The following is a 17,179-nucleotide window of genomic DNA, read 5'->3' as shown; positions in this document are numbered from 1 at the left end:
TATCTCTAGAACACTTCTCGCCACAAACACTCCATCGTTGACTATCTTATTCGCTTATTTATACAATATTATTACCTGTGTAAGAAAAACAGCTTACTAAGTATGTTGTTTTCTTATTGGCAAGTAAAAGCAATTATACTTTTTCAAAATTATAACTTATCTGATATATTGAAGGCTTCGATCCGCTTTCTTTCAGTTAAGTTTTGGAGTATTTCAGAGGTTTCTCTGAAAAAACTTTTGCCGTCTTTCTTCGAATGGAGAAATATTGAAATGTCTTCAATTTAATCACTAGGTTATCTAATAGAGAGAGAGAGAGACTACTGATTAAAACTGAGATTACATTGGCCGGCTATCAAAATACAATTCACAAATACTATGATATATTTATAATCTCTGACGTAACATCCAGTCGTATCAGATTTTAACAGTCATGAATGAAAAATAACTAAGAATGAAACGTGGATCTCTAAAATCGAACAGGCATTCCTGCTACGGACTGAACCATTGGGCATCCCCCGATTTAGTCTTATTGTCGGGATACGTGGGCGAAATGCAGAACATTAATTGTATGTCCCTGCTTGACTTTTACAGAGCTTGACTTTTACTAAGAGCGGCAAAAGTCCTTTCAGTCTGGCTATAGCGTTGGTCAGTTTCCGCTTTTATGACTGACTTGTGTGGCGGCAGTGGTGGTGATGGAGTGGTGAGCCATGCTAATTTCTTCTATCTTTGTCCGTGAGTTGCACTAGGCACCCGACGGTCAGCACGATTTTCTGTGAAGATGGATATCGCGATGCTGGTTCCGGAGATGTTAGTCCGCGCCAGAGTTCTTATTTCGGGATTCCCCGGATTATTTTCCTCCTGAAGATATTTGTCAGCACTTTCAGGATATCGTCTTGATCCTGTATAAGTTCCATGCCTATACTATATCCAACTGCGGACGGAGTCGGGTAACGTTTGTTTATGCGTCATTGTTATCGCTTTGATATTATTGTCTGCGTCTTTGTCTTCCGTGAGTCGATCGTTGTTGATCTTAATCTTGATCTCGTCGTTTGTTTCGTTATCAGGTGAAGCGGACTTTAAATCTTTAATGTGTATGTGTCCTATACCATCGACCGCTGTTATCACGTAGATAAAAAATAACAGGCGACACCACGCCTGTCACCTGGAGAGGTTCTTTAAATTTCAGTGTGAGTTTGGCGTTAAATGCGGCGTTTTTATTTAAAAATAGATATTCTTTTTTGTAAACTTTCTCGTTGATTTTCGGTTTCTACGGTCTTGGATCATAATAGTGCTGTTACTTTGGAAAGACTCTGGTTAAGTTTATTTGCACGAGTTTATACGCCTCCTCGAGGTATCGACGCGGGCGGCGTGGTGTCGGGCGGGTGCAATTCGCGTTTACGAGTGACAGCAGCTCACGTCTTAGATTGAGGTACGCTGGCGTATACTCGGTCATGTTGCGCGGAATTAAACGCGAATTGCAACTCCGGTAGATGTTCGTTCCAATTTTTGTGATTACGTGATTATCTATTGGGTCATCTAAAAAGTATCCGCGGTTTTTTGTCGCTAGATGGTGTTGATGGCCAATACCATCTAGTGACAAAAAACCGCGGATACTTTTTAGATGATCCAATATATTGTACGATCATCGTCTTAAGAGTTCGTTTTGTGCGCTCCACCGGAACGCATTGCGGTGCGTGCGCTAGCGTATACACATGCTGGATCGAATACGCTTTTAAGAGTTTTTCTAGTTGCGACTACTTAAATTGTGCCATTGTCTGAAATTAGCGTCTGTGGGCGGAGTAGTACGGAGTATTAATTGGTTTAAAGTTTTCTTTCGTTATTTTATTTTGAAGTCATATTGCTGGAGCTCGAGTGTCCAGCGTCCGAGTTGAACGATAGGAGAATCTAATTTTTGTAACCATCTTACTTAGTGATTGATGGTCAGTGATTACTGTGAAGGGATAGCCTTCTAAATAGTCCCTTATGCGCCGGATCCCCCTTACAACGGCGAAGCATTCGAGCTTGGTAGCGCTATAATTGTGCTCAGCTTGATTCAATGTTTGGCTCGCATAGGCTATCACGCGTTCGCCTTCGGGAAGTTTTGCGTTAAGACGGCTCTAGTGTTACTTGCATTGGTCTGTAATATGAACCATTTTTAATTTTTCATATGCGACTTTCTCTCTCCGGCCCCTACTTCCAGCGCGTGTTCTTGGGCGAGTGCGGAGAGGAGACGGTAGGGAAGTCCTGTATGAACCGGCGGTACCACGAGGCGATTAAAAAAAAATTGTCTAATTTGTTTTACCGTTCGTGATAGCGGCCAGTCGACTATCGCTTTCACTACGCCGAGCTACTCCCACCAAATACAGAGCATGACCTTGAAGCCGTGAATATTCGGTTTGGCCGTCGACGTGGAAGCATGGCCGGGAACTCCCCATGATTTTCTGCGCTTGGGGTTATCGTAATGAACCCATTTTTCGTCCCCAGTCACACACAATGCGATGCAGAAATCCCTTCCGTCTTTGCCTTTCAAGCAGCTATTCACAAGCAAATAAACGCCGTTCAACATCTCTCGGCTTCAACTCGTACAGTACCCAATTTCCTTGCTTCTGAATCATTCCCATGATTTTGAGGCGTTTTGAAATGGCTTGTTGAATCACTCCCAATGATCGTACCAATTTGAATGATTTTAACACGAGTCTTGATTTTAACACGAGTCTTGATCAAGTAATGCCTCCAATTCTGCATCTTCGAAAACCTTCTCTCTTCCACCGTTATGCCAGTCTTCGACGTCAAAATCATCATTCTTGAAGCGTTGAAACTATTCACGACATGTTCTTTCACTAATAGCGGCCTCACCATAAGTATTTGAGAGCATTTGATGAGCCTCAGCCGCAGATTTCTTCATATTGAAGCAGAAAATTAAAACCTCCCGCAAATGACGAGAATTTGACTCGTAAACTTTCAATCGAGAATGACTTTATGATGCAGACACAAATCGACTAATGTTTCTATGGGATTATATTAGATGCCCAAGTTTATTGTATGACGTCTATGATCTATTTATTTCGCCACTTACCTCTAAAGTCATCCATAAGAAAACGGCGGAAGCAAAGTTATACACCTAATAATTCGGTTCTTGCTGCGTTCATCCCCTCAGCTCCATGCATGTGAAGCTTGGACGTAAAAAAAGTTTAGGCTTGGAGAGAGAGATGATGCAATTACAAATCAACGCAAAATTATAAAATAAAATAAAGTCTGATTTATTTGAAGTGTATATATAGTTACAATAGATGTGTGTGCGTGCGTGCGTGCGTGTGGTCGGGCGGGTGGACGTGTGTGTCGCTGTGTTATCTCGTAGTTTGTGTACGCGGAGAAACGGCACGCAATCTAGCGCGCGATGTTTCAGCGTGTCGCGACGCTGGGCGCGGGCGGCGCGGAGCGCGTCTCTATGTATAGCACAACTGATTACTTCGCGGAAACATGGATATACGCCAGTGGCACGTGACGTGAGCGGTACAAAATGTGTTTATCCTCGATGCGTAAAAAATAACGCGAAATCTTAGAGACGGCGTTCGGCGATCGAGAACTTTTGGCAAAGGCTGAGAACCCCTTGATTATTGTCTAAGTCGATGTAAGTTGCAATAATAACTGCAATCAACGGTCGAGAACACTCGACGGGGCGAAATATGCTTTACTCCAGGAATTTCCTCGTCGAGGCAGCGGTGCAGCGAACGGCACTGGTCGGTGGCCGAGAACGCTTGGCGGAGCAGAGCTCTCCGTCGAACAGACGCGAATAGGAAAACCGGTCGGTCGCTTCGAGAACACTCGAAAATTGCATAGTACCGCTTGGTTTTGCTTCTGTCGACTTTTAAGACTTCGAATTGGGAAGAAATGAACTTTTATTAATACATTTTTCTATTTTATTTAACGAACTTGGGTCGCTTCGCGGTGTCTCGGTTTTTTTTCCCGCCGATCATCCCGATTTCCCGACATCTCTAGCGAGAAGAAGTCGGTTGGCAGTATTTGGCTGCGTTCGGAGGTTCTGGTGGAGCCGCTGTCACCTGTGAATTATGTTTGAATTTGTTGAAAATAATCTCGGGCGCACTGCGCCCTCATTGCTTGCGAGTGATCCTAGGTCATTGCAGCGATATCCGGCGGATTGTTATGTCAGGAATGATGCATATGTGGGGTGCATCGTTACATCCTCGTTAAGTTTAGATTGAAGGACTTTTTTTCCTCCTTCAATTTGGACATCTCCGTCCGTAGTCTTCATCTGCTTTCCATCTCCTGGTGTTTATTCAGCTTTCCTGTTTTGTCTTTGTTCAGAGCCCTTTTATCAAGGATACTGTTCGTGGCTATTAATGTTATAACTGCCTCCCAGATTTTATGGGTGAGTTCGCCCTTTATGTTGCCCGACCATTCGACGGCTTCGGTGATCATATCTATCGCTTTGATATCTACTGTCACAATCACTTCCGAAGGCTGCCAACGTATCGCTAAGTCCAATGCCTCGTCCAGCCTCCTCTCATTCTTCTTTGAGGAGGGCTTTTTGGTGAGATCAATCATAAAAATGCTGCTCTCTTTAATTTTACGAGCTGCTTTCTCCTTGGTTTTCCGTACTAAGGCCTCCTTGTGAATTTCCCGACGTGGGACGACCCTTAGGTCATACACTCTCTGTTATCCTTCCATCGAGTACCTTCACATTCACATTGGATAAAGCATCCCGTTCTTGTTTGGCTCATAAGTCCTTTACTTGCATTCTTCCGCTTTCTCATCTAAGGAGATGGGAATGGAGTGCAACCTTACCTTCTTCTGGGAGGATCGCGTCACGTTGGAGGCAATAGAGGAATCTTGCTCGCTGTCTTTCACCTCCTCTTTCCTAATTTTCTTCCATGTCTTCTTTTTAAAGGATTTCAGATCTTGTTTCTATGTGTCCGACGTTCCTGGAACTAAGGGGAATGGGGGGAGGGGGCATTGCGCCTTTAAGTTTCAAGACTACCCACTCCCTCTGTCCCGATAGATATTCCTCTCAGTTCATCGACGTAGTCTGCTCACGTTCTGAATAAGTACTTCACCATAAACGGGGCATCCCTCTGTTCAAAGTTCGAACAGCTATCCCGAGTTGAGGAGTTAAATCTGGTCTCAGGCACGCAGAAGATTCTGAGACTTCCTATTTTTCAGGAAGGCTTCTCCTTTGGAGCTTGTTGGAGACATTTCTCCATTACAGTCTAGGTTGTTCCCCTTGCCTTTATTGTTGTCAGACCGAGCGACTCAAAACTTTCCGTTTAATTTTGCAACGGTATCACACATATGTTGCCCTTTTTTAATCTCAACTTTTTATGTTTTCACACAGTTTCTAATATTACTACAATGAAGTTATTAATATTACTACACAGTTATTAATATTACTACAATGAAGAAAAAACATTACCAGTTTTGTAGAACAGTTACTATGAAAAAAACCATGGAAACATTTGTTGACGTAATTGTAAATATATTTTATACATAAATAAACTAGAAAAATTTATCCCTTTTTAACAATAAATGTGATTGTGATTAATCAACAGTAGCTAATTAGCCGAAAATGAAGTCCGAGAAGTTTTTAGGTCGCTGATTATGAATTTGAAGTTAAAATTAAAAAATTAAGAATGGCAGATCCTTTGAAGCATACATTTTTCTTTAGAATTCAGTTGGAATTCGTTACTCGAGGATTTTCGGGGTCGCTGATTACGAATCCGATCTCAGATTTTTGAAATTAAAAATGGCGGATCCAAGATGGACCGAGAAGCAAAAAGTTACTTGATCGACGAAATTGGGTATTCGGGGGTTTTCGGGTTTTTCCAAGAAAATTCAAAATAGCGGATCCAAGATGGCGGACAAAAAATTAAAAAATTAATTCTGGAGCTGTAAAATGGGGTCAAGTAAATTTATCTGGGTCGCTCATTATGAATCTGAAGTCTAAATCTTTTAATTTTTTGTTTGCCATCTTGGATCCGCTATTTTGAATTTTGAAAATCTGAGATCAGATTTGTAATCAGCGATCCTGATAACTCCCTATACTCAGTTTCGTCTCGATCAAATAACTTTGCTTTTCGATCCGCCATCTTGGACCCGCCATTTTGAATTTCGAAAATTATTTTACTTCGATACTTGATAAATAAACTCGAATTTCGAAAATCATTTTATTTCGATACTTGATAAATAAACTCGTATTTTAACATATAAATTGAGGATCCCAGTATCTTTGAAACATCATATCTTGAAAATTATTAAGGCGATTCTACATAACTTTCAAATCGCAAAACGTAGTTCGCAAACGCATACGCGGAATGAAGATTTGCCTTTGTTTTTTCGTTGCATGCAGTTGATTTTCATCTGTGTGTCTTGCGATGATCGTCATTCTGCTTCAGCAGTACTACGTTTTGCGTACTACGTTTTGCGATTTGCGAATTATGTAGGGTCGAAAGTCTCTTAGTTGAGGTTAAAAGAAAATTTTTTAAGCTAATAAACTTTAAGACTACTTTTGCACATTTTTTTACGTCATAAGCAAAATTTTATAGGCAATTGAAAAATCTTTCGATTTAATTATTAGTACTTTTTACGTAAGTGTAGCCGAGATATTTATATAAAAAATAAATTTTGTTAAAAAATAACAGAAAACATTTTTTTAAACCGTATTTTGGAAACTATTGTATGGTCGTATGTGAATAAAAAACAATTTTGTAGTGAATTCAATAAAGCCTTCAGTTTTCGTAAGAGATATTTTGTACGTAAAAGTAGTCAAATTCGAGATATCTACGAAAAAAGCGTGTAAAATTATTTCGTTCTCGAAATTATCAAAAATATTCTTAAAAAAAAATTTTTTTTTAATTCTATCACGGAAAGTATTGACGTACGACCTTAAAAGAAAATGAAATTGTGTGTAATTTTGCCAGATTTTTTTTTTGATAATGATTTTTATTTTGATAAAATGAATATTTTTGCAGATATATTTAAAAAATCGCAATTTTTTAAAGCTGAAACGTTTCTCAAGTCAGATAATGGTCAAGACTTTTAGTATGCTGTATATTATGTCATTTCGAACAAATTCTCGCAATCAAATTTTTTTATAGCAATTTTGCCTCCAAAAAATCTAATTTTTCTAAGCTACATATTGAATTTTCATTTTTATGATATAATATTTTATTTATTGAATATCTTTTTCGTTTTTTTCAGCAGAGAACGAACAGGGAATAGGTGATTGGTCAGCCAGCTATAATTCATATACTGACTGTGGCGATGTTAATTCCGTACAAGTATGTTTATTTTAAGTTCGTTTATTCCTAGATTGATTTTTTTTCAATAGTTATAGCAAAACTGTAGCTGTAGGAACAGCTCTATGAAAGAATTGCTCATTTGTTAACCTGTACAGGATGGAAAAGCCGCTAATGATGCTAAAACGGTGTCATATTTTGATATAAGGAATACAATGAAAAATATTATATAATGAATTATAAAAATCTTAATCAAGAAATATTTATAAAATTGTAAAATTTGTAAAATTAAAAAAATAGATTCCCACCCTCTAAAGGTTAATAAAAATTAAAAACTTTAATTTCATATTAAGAAATTTTACGACTTATCTATTGAATACCATGATACATTTTAAGCATTACATGAATATTAATATAAATTTAATTAAATACCCATAATAATTTGTTAAATACTTTTGTTTAAATATATTTTACTTGTGCAGACAATTTATATATATCAAAAATAATTTAATGAATATTTTGAATTAGAAATTTTAGCATATAAAAATTATTATATTGTAATGTTTTTATTTTTTGATAGGATAAGTTAATCAAAATATATTTAATCTAATAAAAATTGCATTAGATTAGAATTGCATTAGATTAGGAATACTTTTGTACAGCTACTTGCTATTACATTTTTCTTGTTTTATCGGAAGATTTTGTTTTGATAAAAAAAACGAGGAATAATTATAGTTGAGAACAAGGATTCAGCACTGTTCTAGTCGTTACCGTTGATAATAAACAATTCCTCGCGCAACCATGACTACTGGGCAGCTGTTTCTCATCGCGCGCTTAAATTTGGTGATAGGTCGGGCTTATTTGGTGATTTTTAGTAATTAATTTTTTGTTCATTGTTGTTGAAAGTCGCAAAATGATGCAAGACTTTTTGGTCGGATTCATAGTCAATTTTTGTATTTGAGACTGTCTTAAGTACAGTCTTAAGATGTCATAAACCAAGAGCGTTGCATTAGCATCTTAAGATATTATTTAAGACAGTCTTAAAATAAAAACTATGAATACTGTCCTTTGACTCAGTTTAGTGTGCTCTACCTGCACACGAGCGTTGTGTCAATAATTAGGGGATTTTGGGATCATGTTCGAAAATGCTATCCAAGTACCTTTGAATATCATTTTATCCTTGTTTAACAACAAGGATAAAATGATATTCGTAGACACTCGGGTAGTTTTTGAATGCAGCCTGGGGCGTGTTGGGATTCACACTCGAATGCTCCTTGGGTGTCATGTTGTTCATGTTTAATGTTTAATAAATAATAAAGATGGAGTGATATCTGGGTAGCATTTGGATAGGAACCTGAACATAGTCGCTTGAATGTCCTTGTTTCATATTTATTATTTCATATTATATTTTCAAATCTTATTAGCAACAAAAATCCATTAATCCGATTGATCATTTAATAAATATATACTCGTATATTCCAGATTTACTTTTATAATATCGGAAAAACGAATATTAACTAATAAAAGAACTTCCTCAAGTGTCACTCTGATTTCGAGATGAAACTCTGATTTTGATTTCGCCTTTATCAGTAAAGTATCCATGCTTCGGGAAAAATCCTCAATCTCAATTGTTTTAGAGATATTGTGGTGGAGAAGAGTGACTTTCTCATGCATAAAATACTTTTTCATGCACGTTTACTTTCGTTACTAAATATATTTTCGTTAATAATAAACTGATGAAATTTGATACATTAGCATATGCCACAAAAAAATATCTTGCAATCATAGTCGCACGCACATAATCAAAGTTATTGTTCTTTGATACGCTGTCTTCAAGTAAGAGCTATTTTTTTTTCAATGTGTACATGATTTTTGGAAGTAAAAGTAAATAAAGTAGGTACTGTCCAAAATTTTTGTTACATTAAAGATATTTTTATTACATTAACAAAATTCATACTTTTTTTTGTAAAACTATTATTTTTTAACGAATTAAAATATAAAGTCTATTATATTAAACGAGCAATGTTAGGATGATCGATAAATAAAAACATATTTTATTATTACATTTTTACAGTTTCGAGTTTTACTTAGGCTCAGTTTCACAATTCACGGTTAACTCTTAACCGAGGTTCAACTTATTCATTGTCTCTTTCCAATTCCAGAATTGGAAAGAGATAAAAAACAAGTTGAGCCTCGGTTAAGAGTTAATTGTGAATTGTGGAACTGAGTCTTATCCCTTCTCAGCCATGTATAGATTCAATTAACTTTCTATATCTTAATGAAATATCGCGATAGTTATGAGAATTTTATCTCACTTTTAACAGAGTATGTATGTTATTACAAAAGTAAAGGGTAAATATGCCGAATAGGGGAGGCTGCTTCGATGACCGACATATTGTTGATTGTATGCCGTTAGTCCCACTATATATATATCACGTGTTCTTGTTTTTATTATATCTGTTACCAGACAGATGGCGTGAGCACCCTTCTCGTACTAACCTTACCTTTTGTTTCTTTATTATTGTTCGCACGCGCCGAAAACCAAGCTCTGTATTTTGTTTTGTTATTCAGCAATAAAAATCCCAATAGGTTATGAGCCCAGGAGTGTGAACGGCTATAATAATAAATAGAAAAAAGGAGAGTGATAGTGTGTGCAAGGAAGACAGAGGTCCAAGTAACATCGCTTGAATCTGCAAGGATGGAAATAAACTTGAAGTCTGTTACGCAACTGAACTCAAGCAGTTACGTTCGTTGGCGTTTTGAAATTCAGGCTCATCTCGAAGCAAACGATGTGTTTGATGTGGCTGATGGATCGAGAGAGCAACCAACAGATGCCACACTGGCTGATTGGAAAAAGAAGGACGCCTTGGCGAGGTCTTTGTTAAGTAAATCTCTCGATGATGCACATTTTAATTTGGTGGTCGCCTGTAAATCATCCGCTGATATGTGGAAGACTCTCGTGGGACATTATGATGAGGTTTCAAACACGACGAAGCTAGCTGCATTGGAAGCATACAACGACTATCACTGGAAAAACGATATGACTGTGACGTCGTATATTTCAGGGCTTATGCTCATTGAAAATAAGCTCAAGGCGCAAAAATTAAACATCGAAAAGGAAATGATTATTACAAAAATTGTTCGTGGTCTACCGCAAAAATTTGATAACTTCAAGCAAGTATGGCGGATTTGTCCTACGAAGGACATTACGGTGGAACAATTACAAGCAAAATTGTTAGATGTCGAACGTGACGTTAACGTGACGTCATCCGGAAATCATGGTGTAGCGTTATCTGGTCAGAAAGATCAGAAAGACCGAGAAGTTTTCAAAGATAAGAAGAAAGCAGGCTGGAAAAAGGACCGAAAGAAGCTACAATGTCACAACTGCAAAGATTTTGCTCGTGACTGCCCATCCGAGAAGAAAGCGAGCTCAGAAGGACGTTCGTCTAGCAATCGTGTGGCAATGCCAGCAAAACAACAATTAGGAGATATTGATGAGTGGATCGGTGATTCAGGTGCGTACAGCCATATTACTCGTAATAGTGATTGGTTTGTAGAATCAAAGGCATTGAATCCTCCGGAAGAAGTGAAAATAGGGGATGGCAGGATTCTAATGGCGACGGCTATTGGCAAAATAAATGTAACAGTCCATAACGGTAAAGAGTGGGTACCGAGATGTCTCAAGGATGTAAGGTTAGTTCCTGATTTTGGATCATTCAATCTTTTCTCTATTGTAGCCACGACCGACTTTGGTTACGAAGCATTTTTTAGTAAGTCAGAGGTTGTTGTAAAGAATTCAAAAGGCGAGGTGATTGTCCGTGGTATTAAAAAAGGACACTCGACGTATCGAATGCTGATCAAAGTCGAGAAACCAGCTAAGGTTTGCACGGCTCAGAAGGAGATCTCCGCATCATGGGAAACCTGGCACCGTCGACTTGGACATGCAGGAAAAAACAAGGTCAAAGCTCTATTAGAATCTAAAGGATATTGTGCAACTGGAAAAGAAGATTTCTTCTGCGAAGCCTGTATTTTTGGAAAAATGACCAAAGGACCATACAAGGAAATCGTTAATAAGGATTTCAAACCAGGTGCAAAAATTCACTGTGACCTTAGTGGAAAGGTTTCAATTGAATCGGCAGGTGGTTGCAAATATTTTGCTGTTTTTGTTGACGAGAGCTCAGGATACAAGAAAGTTGCCATGCTGAAAAAGAAGGAACTTGTCGAAGAATTCAAGAAAGTGATTCAGGAAGTCAAGGAAGAGACGGGTCATCCAATTGAGATTTTGCGGACTGATCAAGGCACTGAATTCATTGGTACATCATTTCAAGATCTTCTGAAAGAATATAAAATCAAGCATGAGATGAGTGTTGAGTATACACCACAGTCGAACGGTATGGCCGAACGTGCCATTCGATCTCTTACAGAAAAGGCTCGATCTCTACTTGCAGATGCAAACTTGCCAAAGTTTATGTGGGCCGAGTGTGTCTCGACTGCTTGTTATCTGTCCAATCTCGTCGCCACTCGTGATCTAAAGAAGACATCGTATGAACTCTGGCATGGGAAGGAGCCGTCCATTGAACATCTGCGTGCATTCGGTTGTGATGTTTTTGTGCACATCCCAAAACCGAAGCGAAATAAGTTCGACAAGAAAGCTCGAAAAGGTCAGCTGATAGGTTACGGACCGAGTACGAAGCTATATCGAGTTTACTTTCAGGATCTTCAAGATGTTCGCATCGCACGTGATGTAAAATTCAATGAAGGAAAGCAAAATTCTTTCTATGTAGAAGACGAGATAAAATCATTATCCAATAACGAAACTTATGAAGTCAAAGAAAATGATTCTACTGAGATTGTAAATGAGATCGTTAAAGTATCTACTCATCCGAAGTCAACAAATGTACGCAAACCCAGTGGACCTTTAACCATGAAGCTCCGAAGTCGTAGCATCATCAGTGAGGATGTTCTTGACGAAGAGCAACAAGGAGGGCATGAAGTCCTGATGGCGTTAAACATGGAAGAACCCAAGACAGCAAGAGAGGCTCTTGAGGGTAAGGACTCCACCGGATGGCAAATGGCTATGCAAGATGAACTCGATTCCTTCGCGAAAAATGATGTGGTTGAGACATGTGTCTTACCATCGGGAAAGAATGTTATTGACACAGGCTGGGTATTGAAGATCAAACGATATCCAAATGGTGAAATCAACAAGCTAAAGGCTAGAATTGTTTGCCGTGGATACAGTCAAAAACGCGGGATTGATTTTACCGAGACATTCGCACCTGTAGTTCGTATGGATTCAATTAGAATTTTGTTAGCTATTGCAGCTCATGAGAAGCCGGTGATCAAGCAATGCGATGTCAAGTCGGCATTTCTCTACGGAGACATCGAGGAAGAAATTTATGTGCGACCTCCTGATGCAGTAGACATTGATGATGGAAAAGTTTGGAAATTAAAAAAATCGCTCTATGGTCTGAAGCAGTCACCTCGGAATTGGAACAAGAAATTTAATAAGCTTGTCACAACCTTCGGTTTGATTCGTTCTATAGCTGATCCTTGCATATATTATGGAAATGGTCAGAAGGGGCGTTTGTTGTTGGCAATATATGTAGACGACATCCTCGTTGCTGGACAACCAGAAAACGTTGTGACTGAATTGCTAGATTTCATGAAGGCTGCGTTCGAGATAAAGATCGAAGAGCCAACCTGTTTCCTAGGTTTGGAACTAAATGTTGACCGAAGATCAGGACGTATTCGCGTAAATCAACAGGGATATATTCGTAATATGCTCGCTCGTTTTGGAATGGAAAATTGTAACAAAGCCCATACTCCGGGAGAAGTTCAAATTAGGAAACATCAACTAACGGACGATGAAACATTTGGAGTTCCATTCCCTTATCGACAGGCTATTGGATGTTTACTATATGCAGCGACGCATACGAGACCAGATATCTCGTTTCAGGTTAATCATGCTGCTCGCGCTGTTGAAGCACCAACACCGTATAACGTGAAGGAAGTGAAAAGAATTTTCCGTTACTTAAAAGGCACAATGTCAGTAGGAATTCAGTTTGGTGAAGGTAAAAACGAAGTTGTTGGATATTGTGATTCAGACTATGCAGGATGTCCGGACACTGCTAAAAGTACTTATGGACATGTGTTCGTATTAAACGGTGGACCAATATCCTGGGAATCACGGAAGAGCACGATTGTCGCTGACTCCACAACTGTTGCTGAACTGCAGGCTGCTTATGAAGCATCGAAACAAGCCATATGGATTAAAGATCTCTTGGAAGAACTCATAACGTCTTCTGAGAAACCAATAATAATCTATTGCGACAATGAAGCGGCTGTTAAGCTGTCAAAATCCGAGGAAATAAAGAAGAAAACCAAGCACGTCAATGTTCGCTTTAATTTTCTACGACAGACTGTTGGAGACAACAATGTAGAAGTTAAACATATTGCGGACACAGAGAACCCAGCGGACATGCTAACGAAGCCTCTACCCCATGCAAAGCTGCTCCATTGCTGTAATCTTCTTTTTATCGAGTGAGACTACGTCAAGAGGGGGTGTTGATTGTATGCCGTTAGTCCCACTATATATATATCACGTGTTCTTGTTTTTATTATATCTGTTACCAGACAGATGGCGTGAGCACCCTTCTCGTACTAACCTTACCTTTTGTTTCTTTATTATTGTTCGCACGCGCCGAAAACCAAGCTCTGTATTTTGTTTTGTTATTCAGCAATAAAAATCCCAATACATATGTTGTCAAGATCATGACTTAGTGATCTCCTCTAGGTTTTAGTTGTCACTTATTCGTTAAAAAGTTATTAACAAAAAAAATTCATTAATAAAATCTAACTTTTGGACACAACTGCGCTCCATGAAACAAATTCCCTGCTTTAACAACGCAAAATATTTTCTTATATAATTTTTGTATTTTTAGAACAGACAACTTGGCGAGAAAGTAACTTAGCGATGGGAGAAACTTTGCGTGGAAGCCATGTGCCTCTTGACAGGGGGAGAAGTGGGATAAGAGTCGCTTCGTATGGAAAGTTGTAAAATATACTTTAAAGCCGAGAATTTCTGTTTTATATAGTATAACAAAAGAGATATTATTTTTCAAACTTCTTTTGTTAATAACTTTTTAATGAATGACGAGCGACGGCTAAAACTTGGTGGAAATCATTCAGAGTCATGACAACATGTCAAAGTCAAGATCATCGGAGTTGCTTTCCCTATTCGACATATTAGCTAAGTAAAGCGTGTTTTATTAGAAGGAGAATATCATGCAATAAAGAGTAGTCTGGTTTATTGTGTTATTTTTGTAGTTCATTAAATACATAGTGTAAAGACACTAAAGTAATAATAATAATAATAATAATAATGATTTTATTAATATGTACTATAATATAAACAGAATTGAACAATAGTAGACAAAGATGCAACATACACATACGCGTGCGCATATAGGATGAGTGTGGTAAAACGTTTACTATGTTTTTTGAAAACTGTTAAGAACATGGGAAGACATCTTTTATCAAAATTGTAGTATAAATTTGGAGACACTTTTATGACCTTGAATAACCTTAAATGTTTTTGGTTTTTTATTATCAACAAGAAAATTATTTTTAATGGGGAGAGATTATTTTTTAGTCATTCTATGTATTCTATGAAGTAATGAGCTGTGTTTGGTCATGTGGATTGTATATAATAATTGCTTGTCAAGATCACGTTTATTATGCTCACTTTATTCTTACAAACTTAAATGAATTGCTATGTCGATTTTGCTACTGTCGGGCTTGCCAACCTAACCTTTAGCATAAACTAAAATAATGAAGAAAAGAACGGGAACATTCATAATTCAAACGCTAATATATTCCCCATCTTGAATCAAGGATGTTTTAATACTAGCAAGAAATGAACGAACAGAATAAGTAATGAACGTGTCACATATAAAATACTTAATTAGTAATATAGAAAATTGATTAATTTGACTCAAAAAAATTACTGATAAAAATGATAGTAATGGTAGCGATCGATTAATAAATAATTTAATTGCCAATCTTGGATTGATCATTGTGCTCCGTGCTGAGTTAAATGTAAGTACGCAGGGCTAGTATGAAGCATTCCGTCGTGAAGTCGGACATCAGTTCCAAGTGGATGGTCAAGCAAATGAATAAGCAGATGTAAGATTTATAAGTCCTGCTACTTTGTTCTTTATGATCCTTGTTGCTAATGGTTTCGGCGTAATCCACACCCGTGCTATGAAAAGCTGGGATCGGGGTAACAGGATCGCGCTGTAGGTCAGCCATCTGAGGTACAATTGTTCAAGGCTTGCTACGAAAGCATCTGGCACAACTTGATGAGGAGTTATTGAACGCATAAGTTGTTCAAGACAAGCTTATTTGTGAATCGCTTCCATTCGGAATGTAATTCCGTTGGGAGTGGGTCGTTCTATGAAAGTTTCAGTCTCCACAATTGCTGCAACATCATCTTCGCAAGTATGATACTAGGATTGAGAAGACCCAACGGATCGAATAGCTATTAATAACAAAGATTATTAATGACAAGACAGAGCGCTTCGTTGACGATTTAATATCGGATTTTATATCCACATGGTATATTAATTCGTCTTTCAACGTCTGATAACTGATTCACGATAGTCCTAGCCTTTTCATTGCTTCGTTTTTCTCGAGTTTGACGAGATTATGAACGCAATTTGATTCTCCAATGTTTGCAAGTATTTGCGGATCCATTTTCATAACTCAAAGCATTCAAATGCTAAGATATGCGATGTCTGTTGAAAATTGAATTGCTTTCTCCCGAGTCGAAGCTCTGAATAATAAGTCGTCGACATAGTACACAGAGTGTTGTATAATGCCAGCTGGTTCAGGAAAGATTCCTTGGTGCTTTTTGGCCAGAATAGGCATCAGATGGCGAGAAATGCGCTGGAGGCCATTCATATGTAATAGTATTTAATTGATACGTGATGATGGAATTTGAATAGTTTTCTTTAAAGAATATGCTGAAAGTGCCCGTTGAGAAGGCTCGATTAACACTTGGCGATACGTGATAGCTGTGTCTGCGCCTACTATACTATCTGAAACTTAAAATGATTGATAAGAGATCTTGTTGGATGGTTGGCCTAACCTTTTACAGTTGTTAATTGATACGCTATTTGATATTGATGCGGAGGCGTTAAAAACAACGCGCAGCTTTGTTGTGACTACTTTTTTTCATTATCCCGTGAGACAGGTAACAAGTTGGAATTGTGTGATTATCGTCTATGACTCTATTTATGTGACCAAGCTCTTCATATCTGCACATGAAAATTGTAATCACTTCGCATCTCCTCATTTCTTTGCAACCTTCGCTTCAATGATTTGAGACGCCGCTTTGCTGTCTCATGAGAGTCGCTTAACTCCTGTATTGATGCCTTGAATGGTATACTGACGATGAATCTGCCATCGATGTTTCACTTGATAGTTTCTGCGAAATGTAATTCACAGCTTGTTCTTTAGAATGTGTCTCGGCGAAAGTTCTTCCACCTTCAAAAACCGCTCTAGATAATGCGAGATGTCATTTCCGTTGACGGCCAGACAAACTTCACGTCTGATGTCGGTTACCCGTCTGTTTCTTAGCGGTAGCTTCCCAGCAATAATATATTCCAATTTTGTCTTACACAAATATAGATGTCCCGACAGCTCGTAGCAGATTAAATCACAGAACAAATCGACTCCGATCAGCAGATCGATTTTCTTTAGTTTATAGAAGTTGGGGTTTGCAAGTGAAACATCTGGAGGTACGTTCGTTTTCCGAAATTTTGACGGTTCGTTGGGCAAACATGATGATTTTAGGAACTACTATGAACATGAGTTCTTTAAAGACGCTATGCATGTATCTGATTGTCGCCTTTGTCATTTCC

General features: G+C 38.1%; 1 protein-coding gene across 9 annotated transcripts in view; it reads left to right on the top strand.

Moving 5' to 3' along the window:
• The window catches only part of Sara (Smad anchor for receptor activation), a 188,361-nt gene that overhangs the window by 77,250 nt on the left and 93,932 nt on the right, over positions 1-17,179 (top strand). For 7 of the 9 annotated variants that reach the window (XR_015545342.1, XM_087406959.1, XM_087406961.1 and 4 more), the window contains one exon: positions 7,216-7,295. Coding sequence is in view for 8 of the 9 variants with exons in the window: in XM_087406959.1 (XP_087263085.1) it covers positions 7,216-7,295 (80 nt within the window). In the remaining variant the exon portion in view is untranslated. The remainder of the gene's footprint in view (positions 1-7,215; positions 7,296-17,179) is intronic. The other 2 variants (XM_087406965.1, XM_087406960.1) reach the window with 1 other exon arrangement.

Source organism: Acromyrmex echinatior, chromosome 6 (genome assembly GCF_024713525.1).
Source record: "Acromyrmex echinatior isolate Ae372 chromosome 6, ASM2471352v2, whole genome shotgun sequence".
Taxonomy (NCBI): Eukaryota; Metazoa; Arthropoda; class Insecta; order Hymenoptera; family Formicidae; genus Acromyrmex; species Acromyrmex echinatior.
This window is presented reverse-complemented; position numbering and strand designations above follow the sequence as displayed.